Source organism: Phalacrocorax carbo, chromosome 26, assembly GCF_963921805.1.
Source record: "Phalacrocorax carbo chromosome 26, bPhaCar2.1, whole genome shotgun sequence".
NCBI classification, from domain to species: domain Eukaryota; kingdom Metazoa; phylum Chordata; class Aves; order Suliformes; family Phalacrocoracidae; genus Phalacrocorax; species Phalacrocorax carbo.
The window spans coordinates 4,108,227-4,123,021 of NC_087538.1; the positions used below are offsets into that span (position 1 = coordinate 4,108,227).

Genomic DNA, 14,795 nt, shown 5'->3' on the forward strand with positions numbered 1-14,795 from the left:
CATCAGTTCCCCTGGGCCCAGCTCTCCAGCCTGGCCAGGTCTCGCTGGGTGGCAGCACAGCCCTGTGGTGCATCAGCCGCTCCTCCCAGCTTGGTATCATCAGCGAACTTGCTGAGGTTACGCTCGATCCCATCATCCAGGTCATTGCTGAATATGTTGACCAGGACTGGACCCAGCACAGACCCCTGCAGAACACCACTAGTGACAGGCCTCCAGCCAGACTCTGCTCCGTTGATCACGACCCTCTGAGCTCTGTTGTTGAGCCAGGTCTCTGTCCGCCTCACTGTCCCCTCCTCCAACCCCCACTGCCTTAGCTTGCCCGTGAGGATGCTGTGGGAGACAGTGTCGAATGCCTTACGGAAGTCGAGACAGACAACACCCACTGCTCTGCCTTCGTCGACCCAGCCAGTCACGCCGTCGTAGAAAGCTGTCAGGTTGGTGAAGCATGATCTTCCCTTGGTGAATCCATGTTGACTACTTCTGATAATGTTCTTGTCCTCTCCATGCCTGGAGATGACCTCCAGGACGAACTGCTCCATCACCTTTCCGGGGATGGAGGTGAGGCTGATTAGCCTATAGTTCCCCAGGTCCTCCTTCTTGCCCTTTTTGAAGACTGGAGTGACATTTGCTGTTCTCCAGCCCTCGGGCACCTCTCCTGTCCCCCACAACCTTTCAGAGATGATGGCGAGTGGCTCAGCAAGAACATCCGCCAGCTCCCTCAGCACTCGCGGGTCCACCCCATCGGGGCCCATGGATTTGCGAGGGTCCAGTTTGCCCAGGTGATCTCTGACCCAGTCTTTCCCAGCCAATGATAAGTCTTCCTTTGTCCGATTTGTCCGCTCTTCTGTGGGTGCTGAGACACCTGAGGGCCAGCCTGAGCAGTAAAGACCGAGGCAAAGAAGGCATTCGGTAACTCCACCTTCTCTGCATCCTGTGTTACACAGTCGTCAGTGGCTGTGCGTGAGGTCATGCTGGAGCACCTCAAAGCCCGTGGCCATGGGGTAGCCCTCGGCAGAGCAGGTACGCACCAGAAGGGACTGCAGCCATGGGCAAGGCCATGTTGGAGCAGGTTTACTTTGGAAGGGACTGTGGCTGTGGGTAAGGCCCCGCTGCCGATCATCGACTCTGCGCTGCTGGGCAACACTGGTAGCAGCAATGGCTCGTGGGTGGGTACGGGATCCAACCCGGACAGGGCAGCAGTACCAAAAGTCTCAAAATGGGGTTTCTGAGAGGCGAGCATGCCCCACTACAACCCTCGGCTTCACCAGAGACGACGGGTAATGCAGGCGCCCTAGCAAATACCTTGAGGGAAACTGGGGCTGCAATTCTGGGACCACCTCTTCGGGTGGTGAATAAAGGAAAGCCGGCAAAACCAAAAGGAGTTACAGCACGAGGAGTCAAATGCGGCATGATCTTGTCCAAGCCGGTGTCCCGCAATCAGAAATATATGGGATGATAACTAGTTGTAAGGGGCCTTTAAGCAAGACTAAGGTAAGCGTTGTTGGTGCTACAGGGAAAAGAACTTGGAGGCCGTTTTTACTGCTCACAGTTGGGAATACTAAATTAACGCATGAATTCCTCTATGTGCCGCAATTTCCTTTACCATTACTTGGATTGGAGTTACTCTGTAAATAAATGCGCAATTAACCTCCTCCGAAGCTTCTGCCTGGTTACATGGTCCCCAGAGAATGCGTGCAGAGCCCAGATGTGCCTGCTAACCGAAAAGGACCCTGCATGAGAAGGAAATATTCCAGGCGAGGTATTAGGTGCGGTAGTACCCATGGGGTGGTCATGGGACCGCCGGGACAAGCCAGGAATGCGACTCCAATAAAGAGCGAACTAAAACCGGGAGCCCAACTGGTAAGAAAAAAGCAATACCTTATCAAATTGGAAGCCCAGAAGAAGGGATTAGAATCAGTGATCGATTCCTTTTTAGGACATGGACAATTACGGGAAGGTCAGTCGGAATATAATGCTCCTATTTTGCCTGTGAGGAAGCCCCACTCTCAGGAATACAGGCTAGTACAAGACTGATGAGAAATGAACGTGAAAACTATAGACGTACACGCTGTGGTCCCAAATCCATATACCCCCCTCGCCTCGATTCCTGGCAGGAACGCTTCTTTTACAGTGCTGGACTTGAAAGATGCTTTCTTTTGCGTAGCTGTGGGTGAACAGTCAGACCATTTTTGCCTTTGAATGGGAAAACCCAACTACAGGAGGGAAGATGCAGCTCTGTCGGACTGTCCTGCCCCAGGGATTCAGAAATAGCCCCACGTTGGCTGGTAATGCATTGGCAAAGGAACTGGAGCGATGGCGCGGTGAGCATAACGCCGTAACACTGGTACAGTGTGTAGGTGAGTTACTGATCGGTTCAGACACATACGAAGGGTGTTTGGAAGCCACAATTAGCTTACTGAATGTTCTGGGCTCAGCAGGTTATCGCGTTTCTAAAAGGAAGGCCCAGACAGGGAAGGAAAGGGTCCAATAGATGGGATTTAAGTTACAAAAGGACAGAGAGAATTAAGTGCTGAAGGAAAGGCCATTTGCAGAACTGCTGTACCAACCTCCAAGAAACCATTAAGGGGATTTTTAGGTACGGCTGGGTGGTGTCAGCTGTGGATCCCTAATTTCGGACTGATTGCCAAGCCATTATATGCTGCCACAAAAGGAACCGAAGGGATTCTAGAACGGACAGCGGCATGTCGTAAGAGTTTTGATGACATCAAGAGGAAACTAATGGAAGCCCCTGCCTTGGGGCTCCCGAATCTGAGAAAAGCCTTTCAATTATACGTACATGAAAGACAAGCGGCGTTGGGAGTGCTGACACAAAAACTGGGGAGCTAGAAAAGCCCAGGGAGATACTTTTCTAAACAATTGGATGAGGTTAGTAAGGCCTGGCCTGCCCACCTGAGAGCAGTAGCGGCCACTGTAGCCTTAATTGAGGACTCTCAAAAACTGACACCAGGTCAGCCAATTACTCTGTGAGTCCCTCATGCTAATACCGTCTCTTTGAAAACAAGGGGCACCACTGGATTTCCCCGAGGAGGTTAGCAAGGTACCAAGCCATATTACTAGAACAAGATGATGTCACACTTTTCCTAACCTCCACCTTAAATCAGAGAATCAGAGAATCATTAAAGTTGAAAAAGACCTTGAAGATCATCAAGTCCAACTGTCAACCCAACAGTACCATGTCTCCTAAACCATGTCCCCAAGGGCCACGTCTACACATCTTTTCAATACCTCCAGGGATGGTGACTCACCACCCCTCTGGGCAGCCTCTTCCAATGCCTTCTGGCAGTAAAGAAATTGTTCCTCACATCCAACCTAAACCTCCCCTGACACAGCTTGGGGCCGTTTCCTCTCATCCTGTCACTGGTGACCTGGGAAACGGGACCGACCCCCCTCTCACTGCAGCCCCTCTCAGGCAGCTGCAGAGAGCGAGAAGGGCTCCCCTCAGCCCCCCCTTCTCCAGGCTAAACCCCCCCAGCCCCCTCAGCCGCCCCCCAGCACACTTGTGCTCCAGACCCTGCCCCAGCCCCGCTGCCCTTCTCTGGACACGCTCCAGCCCCTCCAGGCCCTTCTTGTCCCGAGGGGCCCAAACCTGAGCCCAGCATTCGAGGTGGGGCCTCCCCAGGGCCGAGCACAGGGGCCCCATCCCTGCCCGGCCCCTGCTGGCCACAGCAGTGCTGACACAAGCCCGGGGGCTGGTGGCCTCCTTGGCCACCCGAGCACTGCTGGCTCATGCCCAGCCGGCTGTCAGCCAGCACCCCCAGGGCCTTCTCCGCCGGGCACTTCCCAGCCCCTCTGCCCCAGGCCTGGGGCGCTGCCTGGGGTTGGTGTGACCCAAGGGCAGGACCCGGCCCTTGGCCTTGTTAATCCTCACCCAGCTGAGCTCGGCCCATCGATCCAGCCTGTCCAGGTCCCTCTGTAGGGCCTTCCTGCCCTCCAGCAGATCCAGCACTCCCACCCAACCTGGTGTTGTCTGCAAACTTACTGAGGGTGCACTGGATCTCCTCTTTGCGGTCATTGAGAAAGAAATTAAATCCTGCCCCATTACTCCCAGTTTCTGAGTCTGATGAATTACAGCAGGATTGTCTGACCTCCCTTGAACAAGTATATTCCAGCAGACCAGATTTACGGGACGAGCCTCTGCCTGACGCGGAAGTGGAGCTTTTCACCGACGGTAGCAGCTACCTGTTGGAAGGAAAACGCGGAGCTGGATACGCGGTGGTAAGAAATACCCAAACATTAGAAACCGGAGCACTGCCTGGTAATACATCTGCTCAAAAGGTGGCGCTGAGAGCGCTGACTCAAGCCTTAGAACTGAGTCATGGAAAAGAGTTAATATATATACACTGATTCCAAATATGGATTTGGAGTGGTACACGGGGCAATTTGGAAAGAAAGAGGGTTATTAAACTCACAAGGGGCTCCGATAGAATACGGAACAGAAATTATGAAACTTCTGCAAGCAGTTCTCCAGCCAAAGGAGGCTGCAATAATCCATCGTAAAGCTCACCAAAAGGGAAATAGCGAAATTACAAAAGGTAAGCGAAAAGAGGTAGCCCTGAAGGAACCAAGATTGGAAAGAGCCTTAATTCCGCGATCTCGTTTAGAACTATCACCGCCAAAACATGTTGAGAAAGAAAAATCAGTTAGCGGATCAATTAGATTGCCCAGAAAATTATCAAGGTTGGTGGGTGACGCCACTGAAACAATCGTTGGTTCCGGAGACGATGATGGAAATGTCATGTCCAAGACTACACCAAGAAACACACGCGGGAGCAGATGTGCTGGTATTAACTGCTAAGGGAAGCGTTTTTGGGCCCAGGATGCAAACTCTAGCGGATATCGTAGTGAAAAAATGTACTGCCTGTTGTGTTAATAACCCCAAAATCGGGAAGAACATTATGGGAGGACTTGTAAGAGAAAGAATAACTCCCGGGGAATACTGGCAGATCGACTTTTCAGACTTACCTACCTGTAATCTGTACAAATATCTATTGGTATTAGTAGATACTTTCTCTGGCTGGCCGGAGGCTTTCCCTTGACGTACCGGCAACGCTAGAGACGTGATTAGGATTTTACTGAAAGCAATTATACCTAGATTTGCTATTCCAGAAGGTACCTCCTCTGACAGTGGGCTTCAGCACTTCAGGGCATGATTTAGGAGACATGGTAGCGTTGGGTTGATGGTTGGGCTTGATGATCCTAGAGGTCTTTTCCAACCTTAGTGATTCTCCGATTCTATCATTTCACTGCAGAAGTAGTAGAGGGAATTTCCAAGGTTTAACAGATTAAGTGGGAACTACACACCCCCTGGAGGCCTCACTCGAGTGGGAACGCGGAAAGGCTGAATCAGACCCTCAAGCGGCAAGTTTCTAAGCTTTGCCAGGAAGCACAGCTTAACTGGACAGAAGCCCTACCTTCAGCTCTTTTGTGATCCCAAGTAACCCTGAGGGATAAGGAGGGAGTAACCCCTTTGAGATCGTATAGGGGAAGGCATGTCCTACGCACCTCTTCAACGTCAAGGGAGACCAAATGCACGTATGAGGACAGGCTGCCATCAAGGAATTTTTGATTTCTCTCTCACAGACTTTGCCTTCGCTACGCAGGTACCTAAATCAAAGGGCTTCTCTTCCCTTGGACACACCAGTCCGCCCATTCCAGCCAGGAGGCCCTGTCTGCATAGGAACCTGGAAAGGCAAACCACCGAAGGAAGAGTGGACAGGGCCCTCTACTGTACTATTGAGGACTTTACTGCCGTTAAGGTAGAAGGACTTGATTCCTGGATTCATCATACAGGGGCAGAAAGGGCGCCAAGGCCCCGTCAGGATAAATGGACCTCCACCCCAGCTGGAGAAGTCAGACTTCGATTGACCAGAGACCCCCCAATGAACTGTGCTTAGGAAGCAGGACTTGTCTACGTTGAGATTAAGTGCCTATTTTCCCCACAAGGATAGTTATAGACCCCCCTCGGAAAAATGTTGCTAATCTACCGATGCCAGGATGACAGTTGCATATTCAGTATTTGCCTGCAAAGGAAATTTCATCTTACAACTCATCCGGTCATTCGGGACAATCCACAATGGCAGCAGCTGAACTGCATGACCGCATGTCTTCCACTGCCAAAACTCGTTGCGAGCCCCAGGCTGGGGAATCTGAGTTCTAGATTTAAATCAAACCTTTGAAAACGTAATAGCTAATAATTCCATAACAGCGGGTAAAGTAACGGCGTTCGGATGTTCCTACATGGTGATGGAGTTTGTGCATATACACCTTTAAGCGATAAGGCTCCCTGTGTTCACGTCCCAACCATTACTGGAAATCTAGATGATTAATTAAAGTGAAGGGAGCAAGGGGCAAAGTCAAGCCAGGACCTGAGGGCTTCAATAAAAATCAGACAGTTGAACAACATGATACATAAATTCTCCCTCACTGGATGGTTGCAAAGCTTGTTACAATTATGATTGTATGTGAGTCGGATGCCTTACGAGTATGACAGTAAGAAATTATACACTGCTTATGAAAAGGAGTGAGGCTTATGAGACTCATGGAAAAGGTCTCATAGTCTCAAAGGGGGGGAACTGATATCCCAAAGAAAATGGAGCTTTCTTCTAAAGTAATAACAATGAGCCATGTGAGCCTGGCAAAACAGAATGTGGCGGCCAGAGAAGGCAGCTGAGAGAGAGGGAAGCCCTTGTTTTATGCCTCTATCTTTAGGAGAGATGAGAGACTGCTAGAGGGAAGATCCCCCCCTCAGAAGGTGCGGAAAGCTGGGTGATAAAGTGTATAGTCAGGGAGGGCAACGGATTGGGGTGTTGATAAGAGCTAAAGGTAAGTGTCCTTTAGGTGAACTACCCTCACCATCGTACGAAAAATCACGCCCTAAATTGCGCAAAAATTAATTCAATGAAAATGCGGCTCTGTGTGTCCTTTGGCGATTTGCACAGCGGGCGACCGGACCTGCTTTTCAGGAAAATGGGGTGGGGAGAGCCGAGGGGCGCCGGACGCCCGTGTACCCCCCTCGGGTGGGCAGGACGCCGGGGTCCCGGGTGTCCCGGGGGAAGGGGACAACACGGGGGGGGGCGGGGAGCTGTGGTTTGGGGAGTCCCAGGCGTGAACCCGGTCTGGAGTGGTGCAGGGGGGTCTTTGAGCCTGAGGAGGGGTGCGGGGGGCTGAGGGCTGGGATGCCGCGGGGAGGGGGGTCCGGGCCCGAGGGTACCGGGAGATGCGGGGTGGCGGGGGAGGGGAAGTCCACTGTCCCCGCAATAAACCCCCCCCGCCCGCGCTGCCTCCGCCTTTCGCTTTCGCTTTCGCTGCTCCCAACCTGCCGAGCCGGGATCTGCCCGGCGACGAGTGACGTCCGACGAGCCTCGGGCCGCCATTGGCGGGCGGGCGGCGGAGGCGCCAATCGCGGGGAGGGGCGGGGCTAGCGGCGGGGGTTCCGTGGCGGGGCCGTGCGTGTCCCGAAGCAGTGCGGAGCGGCGCGGCGCGATGGAGCGGGTGCGGGCGCTGGGCCTGGGGCTGCTGCTGGGGGTCCTCGTTGGGGCGGCGAGCGGTGAGCGTGGGCGGGGACCCGGGAGCGCCCCCGGGCACCGGGACCCCCCTGTACCCCCTTTTCCGGGCACCGGGACCCCCCCCCCCCCCGGCCCCCCCTCCATTCCTCCGTCCCCACCGAACTCCCTTGCCTGGGCATAGGGAACCTCCCCCGGGCACACGGACCCCTCTGGACCCACCTTCCCGGCCAACCCCCGTCCCCGTCCCCCCCATCCGGAAGCACCTGGGCTTCCCTTCCCGCCCCCTGGACCCCTCTCCCGGACACCCCTTGTTCCGCAAAACCCCCCACCAGTCCCATCCCCCTCGAGGCGCTCCCCCCGATCTGTTCTCCTGGGCCCCTCGCTCAGCCTCGGTCTCCATCTCTGCACCCGGGCACCCTCCCCCCTTTCCACCCACAAGCCCCGCTGCCCCCCACCTCTCACCGCCCCCACCGTGTCCCCACAGGGCTCCATTCCCTGCACTACTTCGAGGTTGGGGTGTCGGAGCCCAGCCCGGGGGTACCCCGGTTCACGACCGTGGGGTACGTGGACCAGAACCCCTTTGTGCGCTACGACAGCGAGAGGAGGAAGATGGAGCCCCAGGTGCAGTGGATGGAAGCAAATGTGGATCAGCAGTACTGGGACAGACAGACCCAGATCGTACAGAGCAATCAGGGGGTGTACCGCGTGGACTTCGACACCCTGCTGCGCCGCTACAACCAGAGCGGGGGTGAGCGCGGGCTGGGCTGGGGCTCCATGGGGCTGGGGCAGGACTCCGTGGGATGGGAGACTTCCCAACCCACCCCCAAGGCCCTGCCCTCCCCCACGCTGTTGTCCCAGCTTGTGCCGGCCCTTCCCTGCCTGGTGTCGTTGTCAGAGGGCTCCCAGCCACCCTGTCCCCCAGTGTGAGGGGTCCCGCCTGCCCTGTCCCAGCCCCACAGTGCTTGGGGTCTCCACTGCCAGAGCCAGGGGGCCTGGGGGGTTTCTGGCCAACCCAGCCCAGCGCATCCCCATACACACACCAGCGCCCAACACCCCATCCCCAGACTGGGAGGCTCCTGGCTGCCCCATACCAGCCCCTCACCATCGCCACAGCTGTTGAGACCCCCAGAAGCAGAGGCTCTCCCAGCCCCTTGCCCCTCCCCATGGTGCTCAGGCCCCCAAGGCAGAGCCAGAGCAGCTTCCCCCACCCCATCCCGTCTCCTTGTCCCACCCCCAGCACTGGGGACCCATCCCAGCCCCTCGCTGTCACAGGCTGCCATGGGGCCGGGTGCCAGCCCAGGTGTGCCCTGGGTGCAGGGGGTCTGCATCACGGCTTTAGGTGACACCCCGAGTGCTGGATGGGGGGCAGCTCTGGTGCCGTGACCAATCCCCCCCAGAGCTTGCTCAGGGCTGGAGTGGGGGTGCTGCCGGGGGTCTGTTCCCCACTGAAGGCCCAGGGCTGCAGCAGCCCCTCAGTCCCAGCCCTTGGTTGTGTTTCAGGGACTCACACGTTGCAGCGCATGTACGGCTGTGACCTCCTGGAGGACGGTAGCACCAGGGGGTTTTTTCAGGATGCCTACGACGGGAGGGACTTCTTTGCCTTCGACATGAACACAATGACGTTCACTGCGGCTGACGTGGCAGCGCAAGTCACCAAGAGGAGGTGGGAGGAGGACGGGAATTACAATGAGCAGTTGAAGCTCTACCTGGAGAACACCTGCATCGAGTGGCTGAGGAAGTACGTGAGCTACGGACGGGCCGTGCTGGAGAGGAAAGGTGAGGGCGAGACAGGGACCCTGGGACTGGGTGCTGCGGGTGCGTGTGCTGACCCTCACTGCCACCCCCTCCCCAGAGCCCCCCACAGTCCGAGTGTCGGGGAACGAGGCCCAGGGGATCCTGACCCTGCACTGCCGCGCTTACGGCTTCTACCCGCGGCCCATCACCGTCAGCTGGCTGAAGGACGGCGAGGTCAGGGACGCGGAGACCGAGAGGGGCAGCGTCGCGCCCAACAGCGACGGCACCTACTACACCTGGGCCTCTATTGAGGCCCGCCCGGAGGACAAGGACAAGTACCGGTGCCGCGTGGAACACGCCAGCCTGCTGGAGCCCGGCCTCTTTGCGTGGGGTGAGCCCGGTGGCCTTGGGCACGTGGAGCGGTGGGCTGGGGTGGTTCCCCTTCCCCTCCTCACGACCCTCCTCTCCCCCAGAGCCGGAGTCCAACCTGCTCACCATCGTGCTGGCGGTGGCTCTTGCCATCGGGGCTGTTGCCGCCGTCATCGCTGGATTCATCATCTGGAAGCGGAAATCAGGTACAGCACCGGGGCCGGTGAGGCAGAGGGTGTGGGAGGAAGGCAGGGCCTCGGGGGCTGGGAGGCCCTGCGGGCACAAGCCGCAGTGCTCTGGAGAACCCCCGAGCTTGGTGGCAAAGCGCGGTGGGTGCTGACAGTTCTTTCTCTCTGCAGAGAAGAATAAGAAGGGCTACGACAAGGCGTCACGTGAGTACCGGGGTCGGGTCCAGCTCCAGCCGCTGCCCAGCGCCGGGGCGGTCTCGTGGCTCTGGTTTCTGGCCGCTGCCGGCATTTCCCCATCCCCCACCCTCCCTGTGCTGCCCCTCTCTAAAGCCCCGTGGTGGGGATGTAGGGAAGAGGTTGTGTCTCCCCTCCGCTGCTCGCGGCACCATCCTCCTCTCCCAGTGGCGGCAGCACGGCCATGGCTGCCGGGCTGCTCCTGGCACGTGCACCGTGCCCGTGGCGAGCCCGGGGCTGGCGCCTGACGGCCTTTTCTCTCTTGCAGGCACGGACGGGGGCTCTGGCAGCGCGGCCTCAGGTGCGGTGTGGGACCAGGGGGGATGGACGGGGTGACCCCAGCTCTCCCTGCTCCCCTGGGGGACCCGCAGCCGGAGCAAGAGCGGTCTGCAGGAGGGGGTCAGCAGGACCCCAGAGCAGAGAGCTGGGGAGAGGGAGGTGTCCCTGGGTGACACTGTCTCTTCCTCCCGTCCCTGCAGGGATGCCCATCTGACCGCTTGACGAGGGGCTGGCACATGGCTGGATGTGGCCCCCTGCCCGCTCCCGGGCTGGGCGCAGAGGGCTGCTGGAGGAGGCTGGGAGCTGCCTGCAGAGAGAGTTTGTCCTACTGAGCCTGTCCACTGCTGGCCACTCTTGTGGCTCTTCTGTGTGTGCGCTTATTTATTTGTATTGAAAGATGTGCATGATGTGTTTATAATAGTGGTGTATAATATTTTGTATTATGTGTTTTGGGTTTGTGGTTTTTTTTAATACCGAGTTTGTAATTGATTTCTTCTGTTTCTCACTCACCCCCACCATTGAACAGATGGGGGTTGATCCAAGAGGTTGAGTGGGACACAACCAGGCAGATGACCCAAACTAAGGAGACAGATTCCAGGCTGTATGATGTGGTACTTCAGGATAAAAACGGAAAAGAGGCAGTTGAGGGAGACCGGCCAGCATTTCTTCAGGACCTCTCTGGGTGTTGATGTCCCTGTGGTGGAGGTGGTGAGCTCTGAGGCCACGCAGACGGGCGCGGAGATGAGCATCTTCTGGTTTGAGGTCAGGCAACTGTCACTGTGACTAAATGAGGCACTTAAGTCTCAAGTAAAGTGGTTGCTCTTGTAGTGAAGGAGCCACAGTGGAAGCGGAGGCTGTCTTGGCCAATAAAAGAAGCAGCAGCTCCTCCTGAGATGGGGCAGAGGCAGGAACGACCTAGTCCCTATCCCTGACCTGGCTGTGATAGAGGGAATGGTTTTGTCCATCAGCCAGGCGAAGATGTTTGCTCCGTGGTTGCCCCAATGCCAGGATAGTGGGGCTGCCAGGCTGGAACTAGGAGGCAGGGCAGGCCAGCAGCTGGGATCCATTGCTAGGGACTGTGGGATTGACGGATCGGAAGAGGGGCAGCCACCAGCCGCCTCTGGACGTGGCTCTTCTTGAGCGTGAAGGCAAAGTATCCTGTCAAGGAAGATCTTGTAACCGAGCGAGGCAAGTGATCGGCCAGAGAGGAATGTGTCCAGTACCTGAGGGCATTGGTGGTGGTGTCGGTGGTCTGCAGTGACCTGGACAATAATGGGCCTGCAAAGGTGGGGCTGGCACCCAGCGCCCATGGTCGGTATGGCGGATGTTTGTACAGAGCACACCGATGAGCGCCAGCAGTCCGGTGGTGGCAGATTGGGCAGACATTGAGGCACCGAGTGTCCTTTGACTGGTCTGCCAATGCCAGCATTTCAAGGAGAACCTGCGTGGTTCTCTCTGTGTGACCGTGAGGAGGACACGAGGATCTGGGACAGTGCACCTACCTCGGTACTGGAAGCCCCAGAATTGCAGAGAGAAGAGTGGCTGGAAAGGGACCATCCAGGAAGACGGCTGCTGCGGTTTTCTTCGAGCAGTTCCCCAGGCGCAGTAGATGGGCTGAGGATACATCTGCTCCTTCTGATCCTGATCCAGTGGATGTATGTCCACGTGGGGTCGAACCCCACACCCAGCACCATGGCAAGGCTGTGCCCGACCACAGCAGGACCGTAACGGTGACTAGTCCTTGCAACATAGTCTGGGCAAGAGAGACACGGGCTCCTCTGAGGGTGAAAAGGCTTCTGGTTTGCAGTTACAGGAGTCGGGTAAGGAATGCTCTGGTCAGGACGAGGGGCCCTGCCCCCGCCGGACAGGGAAAAGGGACAAGCGGATTTCATGGCCTGGCACATGAGACCCATGGAAGTATAAGGCTGTGGTGGACACCAGTGTACAGTGACCCCTAATGGCATTGGGGTACCAGGGGAGAGGACACACAGCTGGATTTGCAGCGTGACATGGGATCCCCCAGTTGCTGAGGTGGGAGCCGAGGGGAGCCCAGCGGGAAACGGGTGGGAGAAGCGGCCGGTGTGAGGCTCCGTGTATCCTTGGCATTGACTTGGAAGTAAGATACTTCAGGGATCAAATGGGACAGCGGTGGGTTGCTGTAGCTGGAGGTGTATCCCACAGGAGTGTTCCCAAGTGGCCCAGAAGGCCAAAAGCATCCTGGTTTGTATCAGCAATAGTGTGGCCAGCAGGAGCAGGGTAGAGACCCTCCCCCTGTACTGGGCACTGGTGAGGCTGCACCATGAATCCTGTGTTCAGTTTTGGGCCCCTCACTACAAGAAAGACACTGAGGTGCTGGATGGCTTCCCTGGGCAGCCTGTTCCAGTGCTTGACAACCCTTTCAGTGCAGAAATTTTTCCTATATGACACCGAGCTGAGCGGTGCAGCTGACACGCCAGAAGGATGGGATGTCATCCAGAAAGTCCTAGACAGGCTGGAGAGGTGAGCCTGTGAGAACCTCACTCATGAGGTTCAACAAGGCCAAGTGCAAGGTCCCGCACCTGGGTCAGGGCAGCCCCCGGTCTCAATACTGGCTGGGGGATGAAGGGATTGAGGGCAGCCCTGCGGGGAAGGACCTGGGGGTACCAGTGAACGAAAAGCTGGACATGAGCTGACAACGTGTGCTTGCAGCCCAGAAGGCCAACTGTATCTTGGGCTGCTTGGAAAGAAGCAGGTCGAGGGAGGGCATTCAGCCCCTCTACCCCGCTCTGGTGAGACCTCACCTGGAGTACTGTGTCCAGCTCTGGAGCCCTCACCACAGGAAGGACATGGACCTGTTGGAGCGGGTCCAGAGGGGGCCACAAAAATGATGCAAGGGCTGGAGCCGCTCCCCTACGAGGCCCAGTTGAGAGAGTTGGGGTTGTTCCTCCTGGAGAGAGAAGGCTGTGGGGAGGCCTAATTGTGGCCTTCCAGTATGTAAAGGGGGACTATAAGAAAGATGGGGACAATCTCTTTAGCAAGGCCTGTTGTGACAGACAAGGGGTGATGGTTTTAAACTGAAGGAGGGTAGATTTAGTCAGAAGGTAGGTACAAAGTTTTTTACTATGAGGGTGGTAAAACACTGGCACAGGGTGCCTGGAGACGTGGTAGATGCCCCATCCCTAGAAACATTCAAGGACAGGTTGGATGGGGCTCTGAGCAACCTAATCTAGCTGAAGATGTCCCTGCTCACTGCAGGGGGGGTTGCACTAGATGACCTCTGAAGATCCCTTCCAACCTAAACCATTCTATGATTGTAACAGCCAATCCAAACCTCCCCAGTGCAGCTTGAGGCCATTTCCTCTCATCCTACCTCACCTTGAACACTTCCAATGATGGAGCATCCACAACTTCTCTGGGCAACTTGTTGCAGCCCCTCACCACCCTCACCCTAAAACATTCCTTATGGCCAGTCTTGATCTCCCCTCTTTCAGTATCAAACCACGGCCCTTGTCCTGTCACTAGAGGCCTTGGTAAAAAGTCTCTCTCCAGCTTCCTTCCTTCGAGGCAAGCTGCAGAAGTCAAAGCCACCCAGCTGGCCCTAGAGGTTGCTGCCTGAGAAACGTGGCCTGGACTCTTCTCCGTACTGACCCGTTGAGGGTGGCCACTGCTCTGTGGGGTGGCTACAGCGATGGTCATAGAGGCAAAGCCCTGGGTGACGCTGCATTTTGGCAGCTGGACCTTGCTGCCTGGGTAGAGCCCCTGGGTGTAAAGGTCCATCACATCCATGAGCCGTGAGCCGTGCTGCTGGAGAACATCAATGCAAGGAGCAAGTAGACCAGGCGGCAAAAGTCGGAGTGGTTCAGGTAGGCCTGGACTGGGAATGTCCTCATGAGCTGTTCACAGCTCGGTGAGCCCGTGGGTCGCTGGTGGAGAGACACAATGTAGGGGTGTTTTAGTTGTTGATAGGTAGTGGTTACACTAGTCCAGGGCTTTTCCAGCCTCTCATGCTCTGCCGCTTGCACGAGAAACCAGGAGGGGAGGGGGCACAGCCAAGACAGCTGATCCAAACTGGCAAAGGGCTATTCCATATCATATGACATCATGCCTAGTATGTTAACTGGGGGGGACTGGCTGGGGGTGATCACAGCTCGGGGACTGGTGCCATCGGCCAGTGGGTGGTGAGCAGTTGCATCACTTGGGGGTTTTTTCCGCTCTGGGTTTCATTTCTCTCTCTTGATATTTTCCTTTTCATTATATTATCATTATTTTTATTATTATTACTGTTATCATAATTATTATTATCATTACCATTGGTACTATTACTATTTCATTTTAATCATCAAGTTGGTCTTATCTCAAGCCACAAGGTTTCTTGCTTTTGCTCTTCCGATTCTCTCCCCCATCACACGGGTGGGTGAAGTGAGTGGGCGAGCGGCTGCGTGGTGTTTAGTTGCTGACTGGGGCTGAACCACAGCAGTCCTTTCTG

At 56.2% G+C, this 14,795-nt stretch overlaps 1 protein-coding gene across 1 annotated transcript; it reads left to right on the top strand.

The window, feature by feature from the left end:
• The first annotated feature begins 7,433 nt into the window (after positions 1 to 7,433).
• On the top strand, positions 7,434 to 10,773 carry LOC135317675 (class I histocompatibility antigen, F10 alpha chain-like). The gene is made up of 8 exons (XM_064474098.1): positions 7,434 to 7,567; positions 8,011 to 8,274; positions 9,027 to 9,302; positions 9,379 to 9,651; positions 9,734 to 9,835; positions 9,989 to 10,021; positions 10,320 to 10,352; positions 10,531 to 10,773. Exons 1-8 carry the CDS (start codon positions 7,504 to 7,506, stop codon positions 10,542 to 10,544), a joined length of 1,059 nt encoding a protein of 352 aa, XP_064330168.1. The 5' UTR covers positions 7,434 to 7,503; the 3' UTR covers positions 10,545 to 10,773.
• The last annotated feature ends 4,022 nt before the right edge of the window (positions 10,774 to 14,795 follow it).

Excerpts from the sequence above, each read along its gene's own strand:
- LOC135317675 (XM_064474098.1), top strand. The coding sequence starts at position 7,504 with ATGGAGCGGGTGCGGGCGCTGGGCCTGGGGCTGCTGCTGGGGGTCCTC. Across the intron at positions 9,652-9,733 it reads GCCCGGCCTCTTTGCGTGGG|AGCCGGAGTCCAACCTGCTC; the intron begins GTGAGCCCGGTG and ends CCTCTCCCCCAG. Across the intron at positions 10,022-10,319 it reads GGGCTACGACAAGGCGTCAC|GCACGGACGGGGGCTCTGGC; the intron begins GTGAGTACCGGG and ends TCTCTCTTGCAG.